This window comes from Oncorhynchus keta, chromosome 9, assembly GCF_023373465.1.
Source record: "Oncorhynchus keta strain PuntledgeMale-10-30-2019 chromosome 9, Oket_V2, whole genome shotgun sequence".
In the NCBI taxonomy this organism is placed as follows: Eukaryota; Metazoa; Chordata; class Actinopteri; order Salmoniformes; family Salmonidae; genus Oncorhynchus; species Oncorhynchus keta.
Window position 1 is genome coordinate 28,614,615 of NC_068429.1, and position 16,275 is coordinate 28,630,889.

The following is a 16,275-nucleotide window of genomic DNA, read 5'->3' on the forward strand; positions in this document are numbered from 1 at the left end:
ATTGCCCAATACATTGCTCATTGACTGGAGGAACTATTAATTTTAGACTTTCATTTCAAAATATGTATCAGTGCCTTATTTAATAGCGAAGCTGACACAACAGTTTATCTTTTCACTTTATTTTCTCTTTACAATTATCCATCTACTGTCCCCAGAGAGGCTGGGGGAGACAGTCAGTCAGATATTGGGAGAGAGAATGATAAACTACAGAGAATGAGAGAGAAGTTACAGAGATAAAGAGACAAAGGCAAGAGTAATGGATGATGAAGTGAAACAGAGAGGCTGATGCTGGACATTCATCCTGTGTGTGGGCCGAGAAAGTGACAGCTGAGAGACAGATGGTAAGATGGGAATAGTATGTGTGTGCTCACACACAAACACTTTGTTTTTTTGTCAGGGACCATGGACAAGAAGATTTAGCTAGATAGTCCCTGGGCAAAAAATCATCAATGGCGCTGGAGAGGATGGTTGACGTTTTACATGCTCCTAACCAACTGGTATTTTGTTCATTTTTTCATTGTTTTTAACTTATTTTTTAAACTTATTTTGCACGTAATGTTTCTGCTACCGTCTCTTATGACCGAAAAATCACTTCTGTACATCAATAGGGATTACTCACCTCGAACTGGAAGAAGCTTTTTCCTTTCACGAGTCCGACGAGAAGGATAAACTGCTTTTCCGGGAACATGCCCAAATCCCCGTAATTTGCGTGAGGAAAAGACAGAGAAAAAGGGGGCGGAGGTCGGGCTGCCTTCTGAGAATTTGTTAGCGAACGAGTAAACTCCCACTGCCATCCATTCTATTGGCCAACGTGCAATCATTGGAAAATTAAATCGATGACCTGCGATCAAGATTATCCTACCAACGGGACATTAAAAACTGTAATATCTTATGTCTCACTGAGTCATGGCTGAACGACGACACGGAGAATATAGAGCTGGCGGGATTTTCAATGCACCGGCAGAACAGAGAAGCTATGTCTGGTTAGACGAGTGGTGGGGGTGTGTGTCTATTTGTAAGTAACGATGTCTAATATTAAAGAAGTCTTGAGGTATTGCTCGCCTGAGGTAGAGTACGTTATGATAAACTGTAGACCACACTATCTACCAAGAGAGTTCTCATCTATATAATTCGTATCAATTTACCACCACAGACCGATGCTGGCACTAAGACCGCAATCAACCAACTCTATAAGGCCATAAGCAAACAAGAAAAACAAAATATGGGGATGAGGTAGGTAGTTGGTTGGATGGGCTGTGTACAGCTGCAGCGATCGGTAAGCTGTTCTGACAGCTGACGCTTAAAGTTAATGAGGGAGATATGTATACGACTTCAATGATTTTTGCAATTTGTTCCAGTCATTGGCAGCAGATAACTGGAAGGAAAGGCGGCCAAAGGAGGTGTTGGCTTTGGGGATGACCAGTGAAATATACCTGATTGGAGCGCGTGCTGACCATGGTGACCAGTGAGCTGAGATAAGGTGGAGCTTTACCTAGCAAAGACTTATAGATGACCTGGAGCCAGGGGGGTTTTGTGATGAATTTGTAGTGAGGGCCAGCCAACGAGAGCATACAGGTCGCAGTGGTGGGTAGTATATGAGGCTTTGGTGACAAAATGGATGGCTCTGTGATAGACTACATCCAATTAGCTGAGTAGAGTGTTGGAGGCAATTTTGTAAATGATATCGCTGAAGTCAAGGATCGGTAGGATTGTCAGTTTTACAAGGGTATGTTTGGCACCATGAGTGAAGGAGGCTTTGTTTTGTTTGAAGAGGGGGATGACCGCAGCCGCTTTCCAATCTTTAAGAAGCTCAGACAATACGAAAGAGAGGTTGAACAGACTAGTAATAGCGGTTGCAACAATGGCGGCGGATCATTTTAGGAAGAAAGGGTCCAGATTGTCTAGCCCGGCTGATTTGCAGGGGTCCAGATTTTTTACCTCTTTCAGAACATCAGCTGTCTGTATTTGGGTGGTGGTGGGGGCTTTGGCCAGTTGCTGCGGGGGGTGCAGAGCTGTTAGCCGGGGTTGGGGTAGCCAGTTGGAAAGCATGGACAGCATGGACAGCTGTAGAGAAATGCTTATTGAAATTCTCAATTATCGTGGATATATCAGTGGTGACAGTGTTTCCTAGTATCAGTGCAATGGGCAGCTGTGAGAAGGTGCTCCTATTCTCCATGTACTTTAGTGTCCATAAACTTTTTGGAATTAGTGCTGCAGGATGCAAATTTGTTTTTCAAAAAGCTAGCCTTTGCTTTCCTAACTGACTGTGTGTATTGGTTCCTGACTTCCCTGAAAAGTTTCATATCGCGGGGACTATTCGAAGCTGGTGCAGTACGCTACAGGGTGTTTTTGTGCTGGTCAAGGGCTGTCAAGTCTGGCATGAACCAAGGGCTATATCTGTTCTTCGTTCCACATTTCTTGAATGGGGCATGCTTATTTAAGTGAGGAACGCACTTTTAAAGAATAAGAAGGCATCCTCTACTGACGGGATGAGGTGAATATCCTTCCAGGATACCCGGGCCAGGTCGATTAGAAAGGCCCGCTCGCAGAAGTGTTTTAGGGAGCGTTTGACAGTGATGGTGGGTGGTCGTTTGACCACGGATCCAGGCTATGATCGCTGAGATCCTGATTGAAGACAGCAGAGGTGTATTTAGAGGGCAAGTTAGTCAGGATGATATCTATGAGGGTGCCAATGTTTACGGATATGGGGTTGTACCTGGTAGATGGGGCAAACAATTCACATATGGTGTACAGGGTACAGCTGGTAGCTGAGGGCGGTCTATAACAAGAGGCAACAGTGAGGGATTTTTTTTCTGGAGAGGTGGATCTTTAAAAGTAGAAGCTCGAACTGTTTGGGTGTTGACCTGGATAGTATGACAGAACTCTGCAGGCTATATCTACAGTAGATTGCAATTCCACCCCATTTAGCATTTTTGTCTTGACGGAAAATGTTGTAATTGGTGGCTGGGCTTGAAAGATGTGGCTTGGCTTGAAAACTATTACAGACTACAAAGGGAAACTCAGACACTAGCTGCCCAGTGACGCGTGCCTACCAGATGAGCTAAATGCCTTTTATGCTCGCTTCGAGGCAAGCAACACTGAGGCATGCACTAGAGTGCCAGCTGTTCTGGACGACTGTGTGATAGCGATCTCGGTAGCCAATGTGAGCAAGACCTTTAAACAGTTATCAGTCACAATGCCACAGGGCCAAACGAATTACCAGGACGTGTACTCAAAACATTTGAGGAGACCAACAGGCAAGTGTCTTCAGCCTCTCCCTGACCAAGTCTATAATACCTACATGTTTCAAGCAGACCAACATAGTCCCTGTGTCCAAGGAGACGAAGGTAACCTGCCCAAATGATTATTGCCCCGTAGCACTCACGTCGATAGCCATGAAGTGCTTTGAAAGGCTGGTCATGGCACACATCAGCAGCATCCTCCCGGATACCCTAGATCCACTCCAATTCGCACACCTCCCCAACATCATTCACCGATGACGCAATCTCAACCGCACTCCACACTGCCCTTTCCCACCTGGACAAAAGAAACACATATGTGAGGATCCTGTTCATTGACTACAGCTTAGTGTTCAACACCTTAGCTCCCACAAAGCTCATCACCTTGGGACTAAACACCTCCCTCTGGATCATAGACTTCCTGATGGGCCACCCCGAGGTGGTATGGGTAAGCAACAACACGTCTATTTAAACTGGAAACCATATATCCTGAGGCTGCAGTTATTGTAGCTGGGGATTGTAACAAAGCAAATTTGAGAACAAGGCTACCTAAATTCTATCAGCATATTGATTGCACAATGCACGGGTGTAATACACTCGATCACTGCTACTCTAACTTCTGCGATGCAAACAAAGCCCTCCCCCGCCCTCCCTTAGGCAAATCCGACTACGACGCCATCTTGCTCTTACTGTCTTATATACAGAAACTCAAACAGGATGTACCAGTGACTAGAACCATTCAACGCTGGTCTAACCAATCGGAATCCACGCTTCAAGATTGTTTTGATCACGCGGACTGGGATATGTTCCGGTCAGCCTCAGGATAACATCAATCTATACGCTGACTCAGTGACTGAGTTTATAAAGAAGTACATTGGAGATGTTGTACCCACTGTGACTATTAAAACCTACCCTAACCAGAAACCGTGATGGACCGCATTTAACCATGGAAAGAGGTTTGGGAATATGCCTGAATATTAATAGTGAAGATATTCCCTCCGCAAGGCAATCAAACAAAAAAAATGTTGGTACAGGGACAAAGTGGAGTCGCAATTTAACGAATCAGACACGAGATGTATGTGGCAAGGTCTACTGGAAATCACGGACCACAAAAAGAAAACCAGTCACGGACACTGACGTCACACTTCTAGACAAACTAAACACCTTCTTTGCCTTCTTTGAGGATAATACAATGTCAGTAGGCCCACTAACAAAGACTGCGACCCCCCCCCCCCAACCCCCTCTCTTGCGACGTGGCCGACGTGAGTAAAACATTTAAACATTTTAACCCTCGCAAGGCTGCTGGCCCAGACGGTATCACCAGCCACGTCCTCAGAGCATGCGCAGACAAGCTGACTGATGTGTTTACGGACATATTAAATCGCTCCCTATCCCAGTCTCCTGTCCCCACATGCTTCAACATGGCCACTATTGTTCCAGTACCCAAGAAGGCAAAGGTAACTGAACTAAATGACTACTGCACATCATGAAGTCATCATGAAGTGCTTTGACAGACAAGTCAAGGATCATATCACCTCCACCTTATCGGCCACCCTAGACCCACTTCAGTTTGCATGCCGCGCCAACAGGTCCACAGACGATACAATCGCCATCTCTCTGCACACTGCCCTATCCCATCTGAACAAGAGGAATACCTATGTAAGAATGCTGTTCATTGACTACAGCTCAGCATTCAACACCATAGTACCCGCCAAGCTCATCAGCAAGCTGGAGGCCCTGAGTCTCAACTCCGCCCTGTGTAATTGGGTCCTGGACTTTCTGATGGGCCACCACCCCCAGGTGGTGAAGGTAGGAAACAACATCTCCACTTCGCTGATCCTCAATACTGGGGGCCCACAAGGGCACATGCTCAGCCCCCTCCTGTAGTCCCTGTTCACCCACAACTGCGTGGCTGTGCATGCCTGCAACTCAATAATCAAGTTTGCAGACGAGACAACAGTCGTGGGCTTGATTACCAACAACGACAAGACAGCCTACAGGCAGGAGGTGAGGGCACCCGGAGTGGGGTGTCAGGAAAACAACCTCTTACTCCACGTCAACAAAACAAAGGAGATGATTGTGGACTTCCGGAAACAGCAGAAGGAGTACCCCACTATCCACATCGAAAGGACAGCAGTGGAGTCTTTAAAAGTTCCTCTGCGTGCACATCACAGACAAACTGAAATGGTCCACCCACTCAGACAGGGTGGTGAAGAAGGTGCAACACCGCCTCTTCAACCTCAGGAGGCTGAAGAAATGTGGCTTGTCACCCAAACACCTGACGCACTTTTACAGATGCGAGAGCATCAATCGAGAGCATCCTGTCGGGCTGTATCACAGCCTGGTACAGCCTTGATTTTGATTAGAAACGTCTAGGGGCAACACCGGCTCAACCATGAGATGGTAGGTCACACAAGTTCACAAAACGAGACCACTGAGTGCTGAAGAGGTCGGCACGTAAAAATTGTCTGTACATTGCAACACTACCGATTTCTAAACAGCCCCTGGAAGCAACGTCAGCACAAGAACTGTTGAAATGGGTTTCCATGGCCAAGCAGCCGCACACGAGCCTAAGATCACCATGCGCAATGCCAAGCATCGGCTGGAATGGTGTAAAGCTCGGCGTCATTGGACTCTGGAGCAGTGTATACTCGTTCTCAGGTGTGAGCCTCTTAGTTTCAGTGACGGGAAAGCGAGGTCCATACAGAAATGGTTAGTCGAGATCAGTGTGGAAGAACTTGACTGGCCTGCACAGAGCCCTGACCTCAACCCCATCGAACACCTTTGGAATGAATTGGAACGTCGACTGCGAGCCAGACCTAATCTCCCAACATCAGTGCCCAAGCTCACTAATGCTCTTGTGGCTGAATGGTATCAAGTCCCTGCATAAACATCTAGTGGAAAGCCTTTCCAGAATAGTTATAGGGGCTGTTATGGCAGCAAAGGAGTGACCGAGTCCATATTAATGCCCACGGTTTTGGAATGAGGTAGTCGCCGAGCAGGGGTCCACATACTTTTGGCCATGTAGTGTATTCACTATAGGTCTCACACCTTTATCTGTTACTGCATCTGTTACTGCACTATTGATCGTTAGCATACATGAATGTGTTCTGATTAGGTGACAAACCAGGTCCCTATGGGTTAATGACTGAGCTGTTAATTACCCTTGTTAAGCCAGTATCTTCCCCCTGCCACCTTCCCTTAATTGCCCTGTACAAGCCATTGGTCAAGAGGTCTTAGTGTAGGTCTTATCTAAACAATGGAATCCTCACCCTATGGCCAACTCTGGAGAGTAAGATTTATCCAGGAAGTTTTAGGAGGGTAGAGAGGGCACTTAAACTGGAGTGATTGATAATAACGCCTGTATAATCATATTTCAGGCCAAAATAAATGCTACAGGCTACCCACTGCATTATTAATATTCTCTGCCACAATCACAGTCTGAGGCCTTGTCCCGAATGGCACACTGTCTTCCCAATATAGTGTTCGACATTAGGGACCACTTTTTATATTGTGAATTGGGTGTCATTTGGGATGCACATCGAAAAAATGATGATGCAGTTTTTTCATGGAGAGCTCATGGGTAGTTCAAATGACAGGTTCTTGCAGATACAGTACATGCACACAGTACATGTCTCTATGCACACACACACACACACATTAGCACACACACTATCTTTTCTCATGTCTTTGTTCCACTTTACTTTTTAAAAATACATTTTTTATAGTATTACTGATATTGATAACTGCATTGTTGGGAAAGAGTAAGCAAGAAAGACAGTTCACTGTACTTGTGCACGTGACAATAATAACGTGAATATAAATCAACATGGAATAAGAGAAGTGTGTAACGTTACAGTGGGGAGAACAAGTATTTGATACACTGCCGATTTTGCAGGTTTTCCTACTTACAAAGCATGTAGAGGACTGTATTTTTTTTAATCATACGCTCACTTCAACCGTGAGAGATGGAATCTAAAACAAAAATCCATAAAATCACATTGTATGATTTTTAAGTAATGAATTTGCATTTTATTGCATGAGTATTGCATAAGTATTTGATCACCTACCAAACAGTAAGAATTCCAGCTCTCACAGACCTGTTAGTTTTTCTTTAAGAAGCCCTCCTGTTCTCCACTCATTACCTGTATAAAAGACACCTGTCCACACACTCAATCAAAAAAAATACAGACCTCTACATGCTTTGTAAGTAGGAAAACCTGCATAATTGGCATTGTATCAAATACTTGTTCTCCCCACTGTAACTATGAGTACAGAAAAAAAGGTGTGACTGTCCCCATAGGAGAACCCTTTAAAGAACTATTTTTGGTTGCAGGTAGAACCAGAGTTCTACCTGCAACCAAAAATCTTTGTTCTATGGGGAAAACCAAGGAACCCATTTGGAACCCTTTTTCCTCAGAGTGTACTGGGAAACTAGTCAGGCCGACAGGCTGATACAGTGCCTTGCAGAAATATTCATCACCCTTGGCGTTTTTCCTATTTTGTTGCTTTACAACCTGTAATTTAAATGCATTTTTATTTGGATTTCATGTAATGGACATACACAAAATAGTCCAAATGACTTGTTTCAAACAATTATAAAAAATGTAAAACTGTAAAGTGGTGCGTGCATGTATTAACACCCTTTGATATGAAGCCCCTAAATAAGATCTGGTGCAACCGATTTCCTTCACATAATTAGTTAGATTGCTGTGGGGATGTTTTTCATCGGCAGAGACTGGGAAACTAGTCAGAATTGAAGGAATTATGGATGGAGCTAAATACAGGGAAATTCTTCGGTCTTCCAGAGATTTGAGACTGGGACGGAGGTTCACCTTCCAGCAGGACAATGACCCTAAGCATACTGCTAAAGCTTCACTCGAATGGTTTAAGGGGAAACATTTAAATGTCTTGGAATGGCCCAGACCTCAGACCAATTGAGAATCTGTGGTATGACTTAAAGATTGCTGTACACCAGGGGAACCCATCCAACTTGAAGGAGCTGGAGCAGTTTTTGCCTTGAAGAATGGGCAAAAATCCCAGTGGCTAGATGTGTCATGCTGATAGAGACATACCCCAAGAGACTTGCAGCTGTAATAGCTGCAAAAGGTGGCTCTACAAAGTATTGACTTTGGGGGGGGGGGATAGTTATGCACGCTCAAGTTTTCTGGTTTTTTTGTCTTATTTCTTGTTTGTTTCACAAGAAAAAATATTTTGCATCTAAAAAGTGGTAGGCATGTTGTGTAAAAATCAATTTTATTTCCAGGTTGTGAGTCAATAAAATAGAAAAAAATGCCACAGGTGGTGAATACTTTCGCAAGCCACTGTAGACAGGCAGGCAGACAGCTCCAGACCATTATATAGGCCAGACCTCAGCCTGTGTCTCTCCCAGCAGGGGATTGGCTTGTCAGGCTAGTTTGGCTTTCCACAATTCTTTCCAATTGGCTGTTTAGAAACAGTAGTTTGGGGTTCTATTACACGGTTGTTATACAGTGATAGAAGCCCCAAGGTCTCTCTGTTCTGCACATGGTACCTGGTGGATCTGATTTGGTGGTTGGTTGACTGACTGTGTGGGAGTGTGTTTACCGGTAAGAAGACATTTATTTTAGTGTTAAGTAGTGTATATTGACGTTTTTGTGTACAAGCAAGTACAGCAAACATGTCAGATGTTGTACATTGACCAACTGCAAACATTAAGAGGATACGTAATACTCATACACCTTTTTCTTTGTCTTTCTTTCCCACTCTGTGTGTGTGTGTGATTGTGCGTGCATGCATGCGTGTGTGCGTGCGTGCAGGCTAACGATGCCTCGGGGAACACCTGGAACTGGCTCTACTTCATCCCCCTGATCATCATCGGATCCTTCTTCATGCTCAACTTAGTCCTGGGTGTCTTATCAGGGTAAGTCTGACATATATATATACACACACACACACACACACACACACACACACACACACACACACGGACGGACGGACGGACGGACGGACGGACGGACGGACGGACGGACGGACGGACGTAGCCCTGTCTCCCACTGTAAAGGTATGGTGTGGATGAGGTCAGCTCACAGATAAAAGGGTTACAAAGTTCTTTAAATATGCTCACACGCACACACCTATGCATGCACTCACACATGCACACACACCAACTCTTTCCTTAGGCCCAGATAAGGTTCTGCTTCCCCATAGGAACCCAGTTTTTTCTAGACTAATGACAATGTATATGGAATGAGCCCTGTTGAGACGGACCCAGTATGTGTAGAGGAGTGTTTCTCACTGTCAGAGACAATGAGACCGACACCACTGAGTTCAAAGAGAAGAGCAAGGGACACAATTAAGATTAAAGACCTGGCCATTTTAAAACACAGGAGAGAGAGCGAGAGAGTGAGAAGAGAGAGAGAGAGAGAGAGAGGGGGGGTTAAAGAGAGCAAGTCGGGGGAGGGAGGGAGAGAAGGAGAGTGGGAGATGACTAATTTTAGCTGTTTTCAGTGTCATTTCAGTTGAGATGCATTTCCTGCCAGTTGGAGGAATTCAAAATGAATGCGGTATCATCAGTATAATTTTATGTTACCCAAAAGTGATACCGTCTTCTCAGTGCCATCTCTTTGTTAGCTCAACCACTGGAGTGATGGCTGAGTTTCTATTGTGGTAAGCTGTGGAATGTGAGAAGGGAGGCTCTACAAGATGGCCGTGGAGCTTGAGGCTAAAGGCGTCCGCATACTTTGGTTTGGCCTGCGCCTAGCCGAACGAGTGTGCTCGCATACTCCCTTAAAACACCTTCGCTTGAAAAACAAGAAAAAGCAGCAATAGTACTCTTTGTCCATCTTGAGACGCTGTAACCAAAAATACTGAGAATAAATTAGATCTTAGTTGCACAATTTTACATCTAACTAAGCTGTTTGGTGCAGTATTTCTCTCCGAATTTCGGCTTGCCTCAGGAATTTGGGGATTTGTACGAACAGCCGAAAACCCCCCCGAAGACCAAAACGGACAAAAGCGTCACAAAATGACATCATAATATATGCACAAACTGTTCCAAATTGTTTCAGATGGGAAGCATGCCTTTGGGTTCAGGAAGGACAGAAGATATGGAGGACGCACGCACACACAATGCACACACACACACAAAACACAAAACAGAGGAGAGCTAGCCATTCACTGAGTAGGAGATTAGGCTTCCCAGAAAATGTAAACATAGCACCTGACCAGAAACATGTAGCCATACTACGTTACTCTTAACAGGATGTCTCCTTGTAGGGCTGATCGGAGACATTGTATGCCTGTGTGTTTGTGCGTGGGTGAATAATGCATCTCATATTAAAATAGACTAAAGAGAGAGAGAAACAGGGAAGAAGACATTCATCCATGTCTGTTTCTCTCTGAGTTTGGCCCTTCAAAGAGCACTTTCATGATCCATTCCTCCCAGAGAGGAGAGGAAGAGTGGAACACACACAGAGGCTGAAATGCCATAGAAATGAACCTGTATATTCCAGTAGGAGTTTAAAGTGTGTGGGTCCATGTGTGTGTGTCCATATGTGTGTGTGTGTGTGTTCACAGGGAGTTTGCCAAAGAAAGAGAGCGTGTGGAGAAGAGGCAGGACTTTCTAAAGCTGCGCAGACAGCAGCAGATAGAGAGAGAGCTGACAGGATACCTGGAGTGGATATGCAAGGCAGGTCAGGCTCACCTCCACTTTTTCTAATCCGTGTGTGTGTTTTCCACATTTTGTTACATTACAGCCTTATTCTATAATGGATTAAAACATTTCCCTCATCAATCTACATACAATACCCCATAATGACAAAGCGAAAACAGGTTTTTAGTGTATATTGAGTGACATTTCAGATATGGGGACAGAGAAAGAGTTTGTCATTTAAAAATAATGTAACTCGTTAGATGATTTGTGAAGCCAAATTTTACTCCTGAACTAATTTAGTCTTGACTAAACTAAGGGGCTGAATACTTATGCTTTTTTTTTAGTTATACACTTCTTTATGATTATAAAAAATATAAAAAGCCCCCTTTTTCTCCCCAATTTCGATCTTGTCTCATCGCTATAACTCCCCAATGGGCTCGGGAGGCGAAGGTCGAGTCATGCTCCAAACCCGCCAAACTTCGCTTCTTAACACGGAAGCCAGCTACACCAATGTTTCGGAGGAAACAACATTCAACTGCCGACCGAGGTCAGCCTACAGGCACCCGGCCCGCTACGAGTAGTCGCTAGAGCGCGATGAGCCAAGTAACGACCCAACCCTCCCCTAACCTGGATGACGCTGGGACGATTGTTCACAACCCTATGGGACTACCGTTTTAATCCCACTTTGTAACACAATAAAATGATGTGAAGGAATCCAAGGGGTCTGAATACTTTTGCAAGGCATGTGTGCGTTGTTACTTTAAATGATGGTGATGTGTATGCACTGTACATGGGTATGTAGAGTCTTAGAAAAAAGGGCCCTACCTAGAACCTAAAAGGCTTATTTGACTGTCGCCATAGTAAAACCCTTTGAAGAACCATTTTTGGTTCCAGGTAAAACCCTGTTGTTCCAGGTAGAACTATTTTTTGGTTCCATGTAGAACCTCTTTCAAAGAAAAACCCAAAGGGTTTTCTCATGGGGACAGCAGAAAAACCTAAGAGTGTACAGTTTGTGTGTGTGTCTGTGTGAGTGTGAGTGTGAGCATGTGAGTATGTGTGTGTGTGAGTATGTGTGTGTGTGTGACGTGGTATATAACCCTGTCCTCTCCTGTTCCAGAGGAGGTGCTGCTGGAGGAGGAGGATGAGAACGCGGAGGAAAAGTCCCCTCTGGACGGTGCGTGGTACAAGAGGAAACATAACCTCCCAGGTGAAAAGAGGGCTAGAGGTCCACGCTGTGGCCTTTACCATGGTAACCTACTGGACTACCATGGTACCTTATGGTAAAACAGGCACAGTTAGATACTCTTCACCATTTTCATGAATTCGCATCGCCCATTTTCAGATTCAGACTATTTTGCACCATGTCATTCTGTGGTATATAAATCGCTCAATTTGATTCATGCCATATTCAGGGTTCCATGAATGTGGTCTGGTTCTCTTTCACCTGGGTTATAGGGATTAATACACTATTACAATGTGATAGAGTATCAATGAGTGATTACTAAGATCCAGAGAGACTGCTGTAATGAGATGCTGGTCTCATTCTCTCTCTCTATTCGGTCTTTCTCGCCCTCTATTTCTATCCTTTATTTCTTAAACTTTCCCCTTCACTCCACTCTTCTTGCCCTCTCTTCTTTTTTCCTCTTCTCTGTTGTGGGCAGTTATCTTCTTGTTCTCTATCACTACCCCCTCTCTCTCTCTTCACCTCTCTTCTCTCCTTCCCTCTTCTTTCTCCCTTTCCCCTTCTCTCTCACTCCCCCTCCTCTCTCTTCACCTCTCTCTCTTCTCTCCTTCCCTCTTCTTTCTCCCTTTCCCCTTCTCTCTCACTCCCCCTCCTCTCTCTTCACCTCTCTCTCTTCTCTCCTTCCCTCTTCTTTCTCCCTTTCCCCTTCTCTCTCACTCCCCCTCCTCTCTCTTCTCTTTCTCTGTCCTCTTCTCTCCTTCCCTCTTCTTTCTCCCTTTCCCCTTCTCTCTCACTCCCCCTCCTCTCTCTTCTCTTTCTCTGTCCTCTTCTCTCCTTCCCTCTTCTTTCTCCCTCTCCCCTTCTCTCTCACTCCCCCTCCTCTCTCTTCACCTCTCTCTCTTCTCTCCTTCCCTCTTCTTTCTCCCTCTCCCCTTCTCTCTCACTCCCCCTCCTCTCTCTTCTCTTTCTCTGTCCTCTTCTCTCCTTCCCTCTTCTTTCTCCCTCTCCCCTTCTCTCTCACTCCCCCTCCTCTCTCTTCTCTTTCTCTTTCCTCTTCTCTCCGACGTGGACGGTTCTTCCTGCTCCATCTGGAGTCCAGTCATGTCCCAGCTGTTACTCCCCCCCCGCCCCCTGCAGCCGCATGTTGTGTTATGTCCATACTCTCAGCCAATTAGGTCTGGTGTGGGAGCCAGGGTTAAATAGGGGTATTTAGAGAGATGACTTAATTGGATCAGGGATGTACGATACATACGCGCACACACAAACACACAAGCACAAATCTACACACTCACCCACATTTCTCAGGTTAGATGACAGAACTGATGGCTGGTCTACGTATTTTGTCTACATCTTCCTTTGTTTAATAACTTAATTACATGATGCAGATTATTATGCCACTGAATAATATTGTTAAAGTTGAAAATGTCGACGTGGCCAAGGGATATTGAATGGCAGGTTCAAGTTCTATTGACACATGCACAAGTACAGTCAAATGCTCAACTTGCAAGATCTACACAACAGGCAGTAATCAATGTCAAAATAGTATAATTCATAAAATAACACATTTATATAATAAAGAAAACATGAGAAATAAGAAACGTTTAAATGTGTTTACAATGTGCAGGAATACTGGAGTATATGAAGTAGATATGTAATGTTTCCACCTCGCCCATCTGAGTGCAAGCGAGCTAATATTAGACAGGTAAATTGCAGAACCTGACGTTAGGGCTGGAAAATGCCAGTGTACCTGTTTTTACATGGCAAATTTGCAAAATAATGTGCGTTTGACACTAGCACCGCCTTAACGCCAGCCAGAAGGGTTTTGTATACTAGTAATATACTAGTGGTAATATATACAGTACCAGTCAAAAGTTTGGACACATTCAAAACTATGCAAGAACAGATATGGAAACATGTCATGTTAAACAAATCAAAAAAGTGTTAAACAAATGTAAATATATATTTATTTTAGGTTCTTCAAAGTTACCCTTTGCCTTTGACAGCTTTGTACACTCTTGGCATTCTCTCAACCAGCTTCATGTGGAATGATTTTCCAACAGTCATGAAGGAGTTCCCACATATGCTGAGCACTTGTTGGCTGCTTTTCTTTCACTCTGCAGTCCAACTCATCCCAAGCCATCTCAATTGGGTTGAGGTCAGGTGATTTTGGAGACCAGGTCATCTGATGCAGCACTCCATTACTCTCCTTCTTGGTCAAATAGCCCTTACACAGCCTGAAGGTGTGTTTTGTGTCATTGTCCCTCTACAAACTTCACTGGACATTATGCAAACTGGAAACCACATATCCTTGAGAAAATAATGCGAAAATAATTTAGACATATACGGTGACTGAGTTCATAAGGAAGTGTGTAGGAAATGTAGTACCCACTGGGTCTATTAAAACCTACCCTAACCAGAAACTGTGGATAGATGGTAGCATTCGCGCGAAACTGAAACTGAATCGCATTTAACAATGGCAAGGCGACTGGTAATATGGCAGAATGTAAACAGTGTAGTTATTCACCCCGCAAGGCAATCAAACAAGATAAACATCAGTATAGAGAGAAAGTGGAGTCTCAATTCAACGGCTCAGACACGAGACGTATGTGGCAGGGACTACAAACAAAAACGGACTACAAAAGGAAAACCAGCCAAGTCGCCGAGACCGATGTCTTGCTTCCGGACAGGCTAAACACATTCTTTGCATGCTTTGAGAATAACACTACACCGACGCGGCCTGCTGCCAAGGACTGTGGGCTCTCCTTCTCTGTGGCCGACGTGAGTAAAACATTTAAACATGTTAAACCTCGCAAGGCTGCCGGCTTTGACTGCATCAGAAGTCGCGTCCTCAGAGCATGCGCAGACCAGCTGGCTGGTGTGTTTACGGGCATATTCAATCTCTCCCTATCCCAGTCTGCTGTCCCTACATGCTTCAAGATGGCCACCATTGTTCCTGTATCCAAGAAGGCAAAGGTAACTGAAGTTAATGAATATCGCCCCGTAGCACTCACCTCTGGTACCATGAAGTGCTTTGAGAGACTAGTCAAGGTTCATATCACCTCTAACTTGCCTACCACCCTAAACCCACTTAAATTTGCTTACAGGCCAATAGATCCACAGACGATGCAATTGCCATCACTCTGCACACTGCCCTCTCCCATCTGGACATCCTGACGGGCCGTCCCCAGGTGGTGAAGGTAGGAAGCATCACCTCCACTCCGCTGATCCTTAACACTGGGGCACCACAAGGGTATGTGCTCAGCCCCCTCCTCTACTCCCTGTTCACCCATGACTGCATGGCCATGAACGCCTCCAACACAATCATTAAGTTTGCAGATGAGACAACAGTAGTAGGCTTGATTACCAAAAATGACGAGACAGGCTACAGGGAGGTGAGGGCTCTGGGAGTGTGGTGCCTGGAAAACAATCCCACTCAACGTCAACAAAACGAAGGAGATGATCGTGGAGGTAAGGAGACAGTAGACTATCTACATCAATGGGACCACAGTGGAGAAGGTGGAAAGTTTCAAGTTCCTTGGTGTACACATCACTGACAAACTGAAATGGACCTCCCACACAGACAATGTGATGAAGAAGGTGCAACAAACAGAGCCTCTTCAACCTCATGAGACTAAAGAAATTTGGCTTGTCACCTAAAACCCTCACACATTTTTACAGATGAACAATTGAAAGCATCCTGTCGGGCTGTATCACCGCCTGGTACGGCAACTGCACCACCCGCAACCATAAGGCTCTCCAGAGGGTGGTGCGGTCTGCCCAACGCATTACCGGGGGCAAACTACCCGCCCTCCAGGACACCTATAGCACCCGATGTCACAGGAAGGCCAAAAAACAAAAGACATCAACCTCCCGAGCCACTGCCTATTTATCCCGTTATCATCCAGAAGGTGAGGTCAGTACAGGTGCATCAAAGCTGGGACTGAGAGACTGAAAAACAGCTTCTATCTCAAGGCCATCAGACTGTTAAACAGCCATCACTAGCACATTAGAGGCTGCTGCCTATAGGTACAGACTAGAAATCACTGGCTACTTTAAGGAATGGAACACTAGTCATTTTAATCATATTTACATATCACACATCACTCATCTCATCTATACTGTATTTATACTATTATATGGTATCTTAGTCACTTAATAATGTTTACATATCTGGCATTACTCATCTATGATATGTATGTATGATATGTACAGTTGATGTC

At 44.8% G+C, this 16,275-nt stretch overlaps 1 protein-coding gene across 9 annotated transcripts in view; it reads left to right on the forward strand.

Moving 5' to 3' along the window:
- Positions 1-16,275, forward strand: part of LOC118388078 (voltage-dependent N-type calcium channel subunit alpha-1B-like) — a 233,316-nt gene that overhangs the window by 134,875 nt on the left and 82,166 nt on the right. For 7 of the 9 annotated variants that reach the window (XM_052525624.1, XM_052525626.1, XM_052525627.1 and 4 more), the window contains 3 exons: positions 9,038-9,141; positions 10,797-10,912; positions 11,990-12,079. In XM_052525624.1, the coding sequence (XP_052381584.1) occupies positions 9,038-9,141; positions 10,797-10,912; positions 11,990-12,079 (310 nt within the window). The remainder of the gene's footprint in view (positions 1-9,037; positions 9,142-10,796; positions 10,913-11,989; positions 12,080-16,275) is intronic. The other 2 variants (XM_052525628.1, XM_052525625.1) reach the window with 1 other exon arrangement.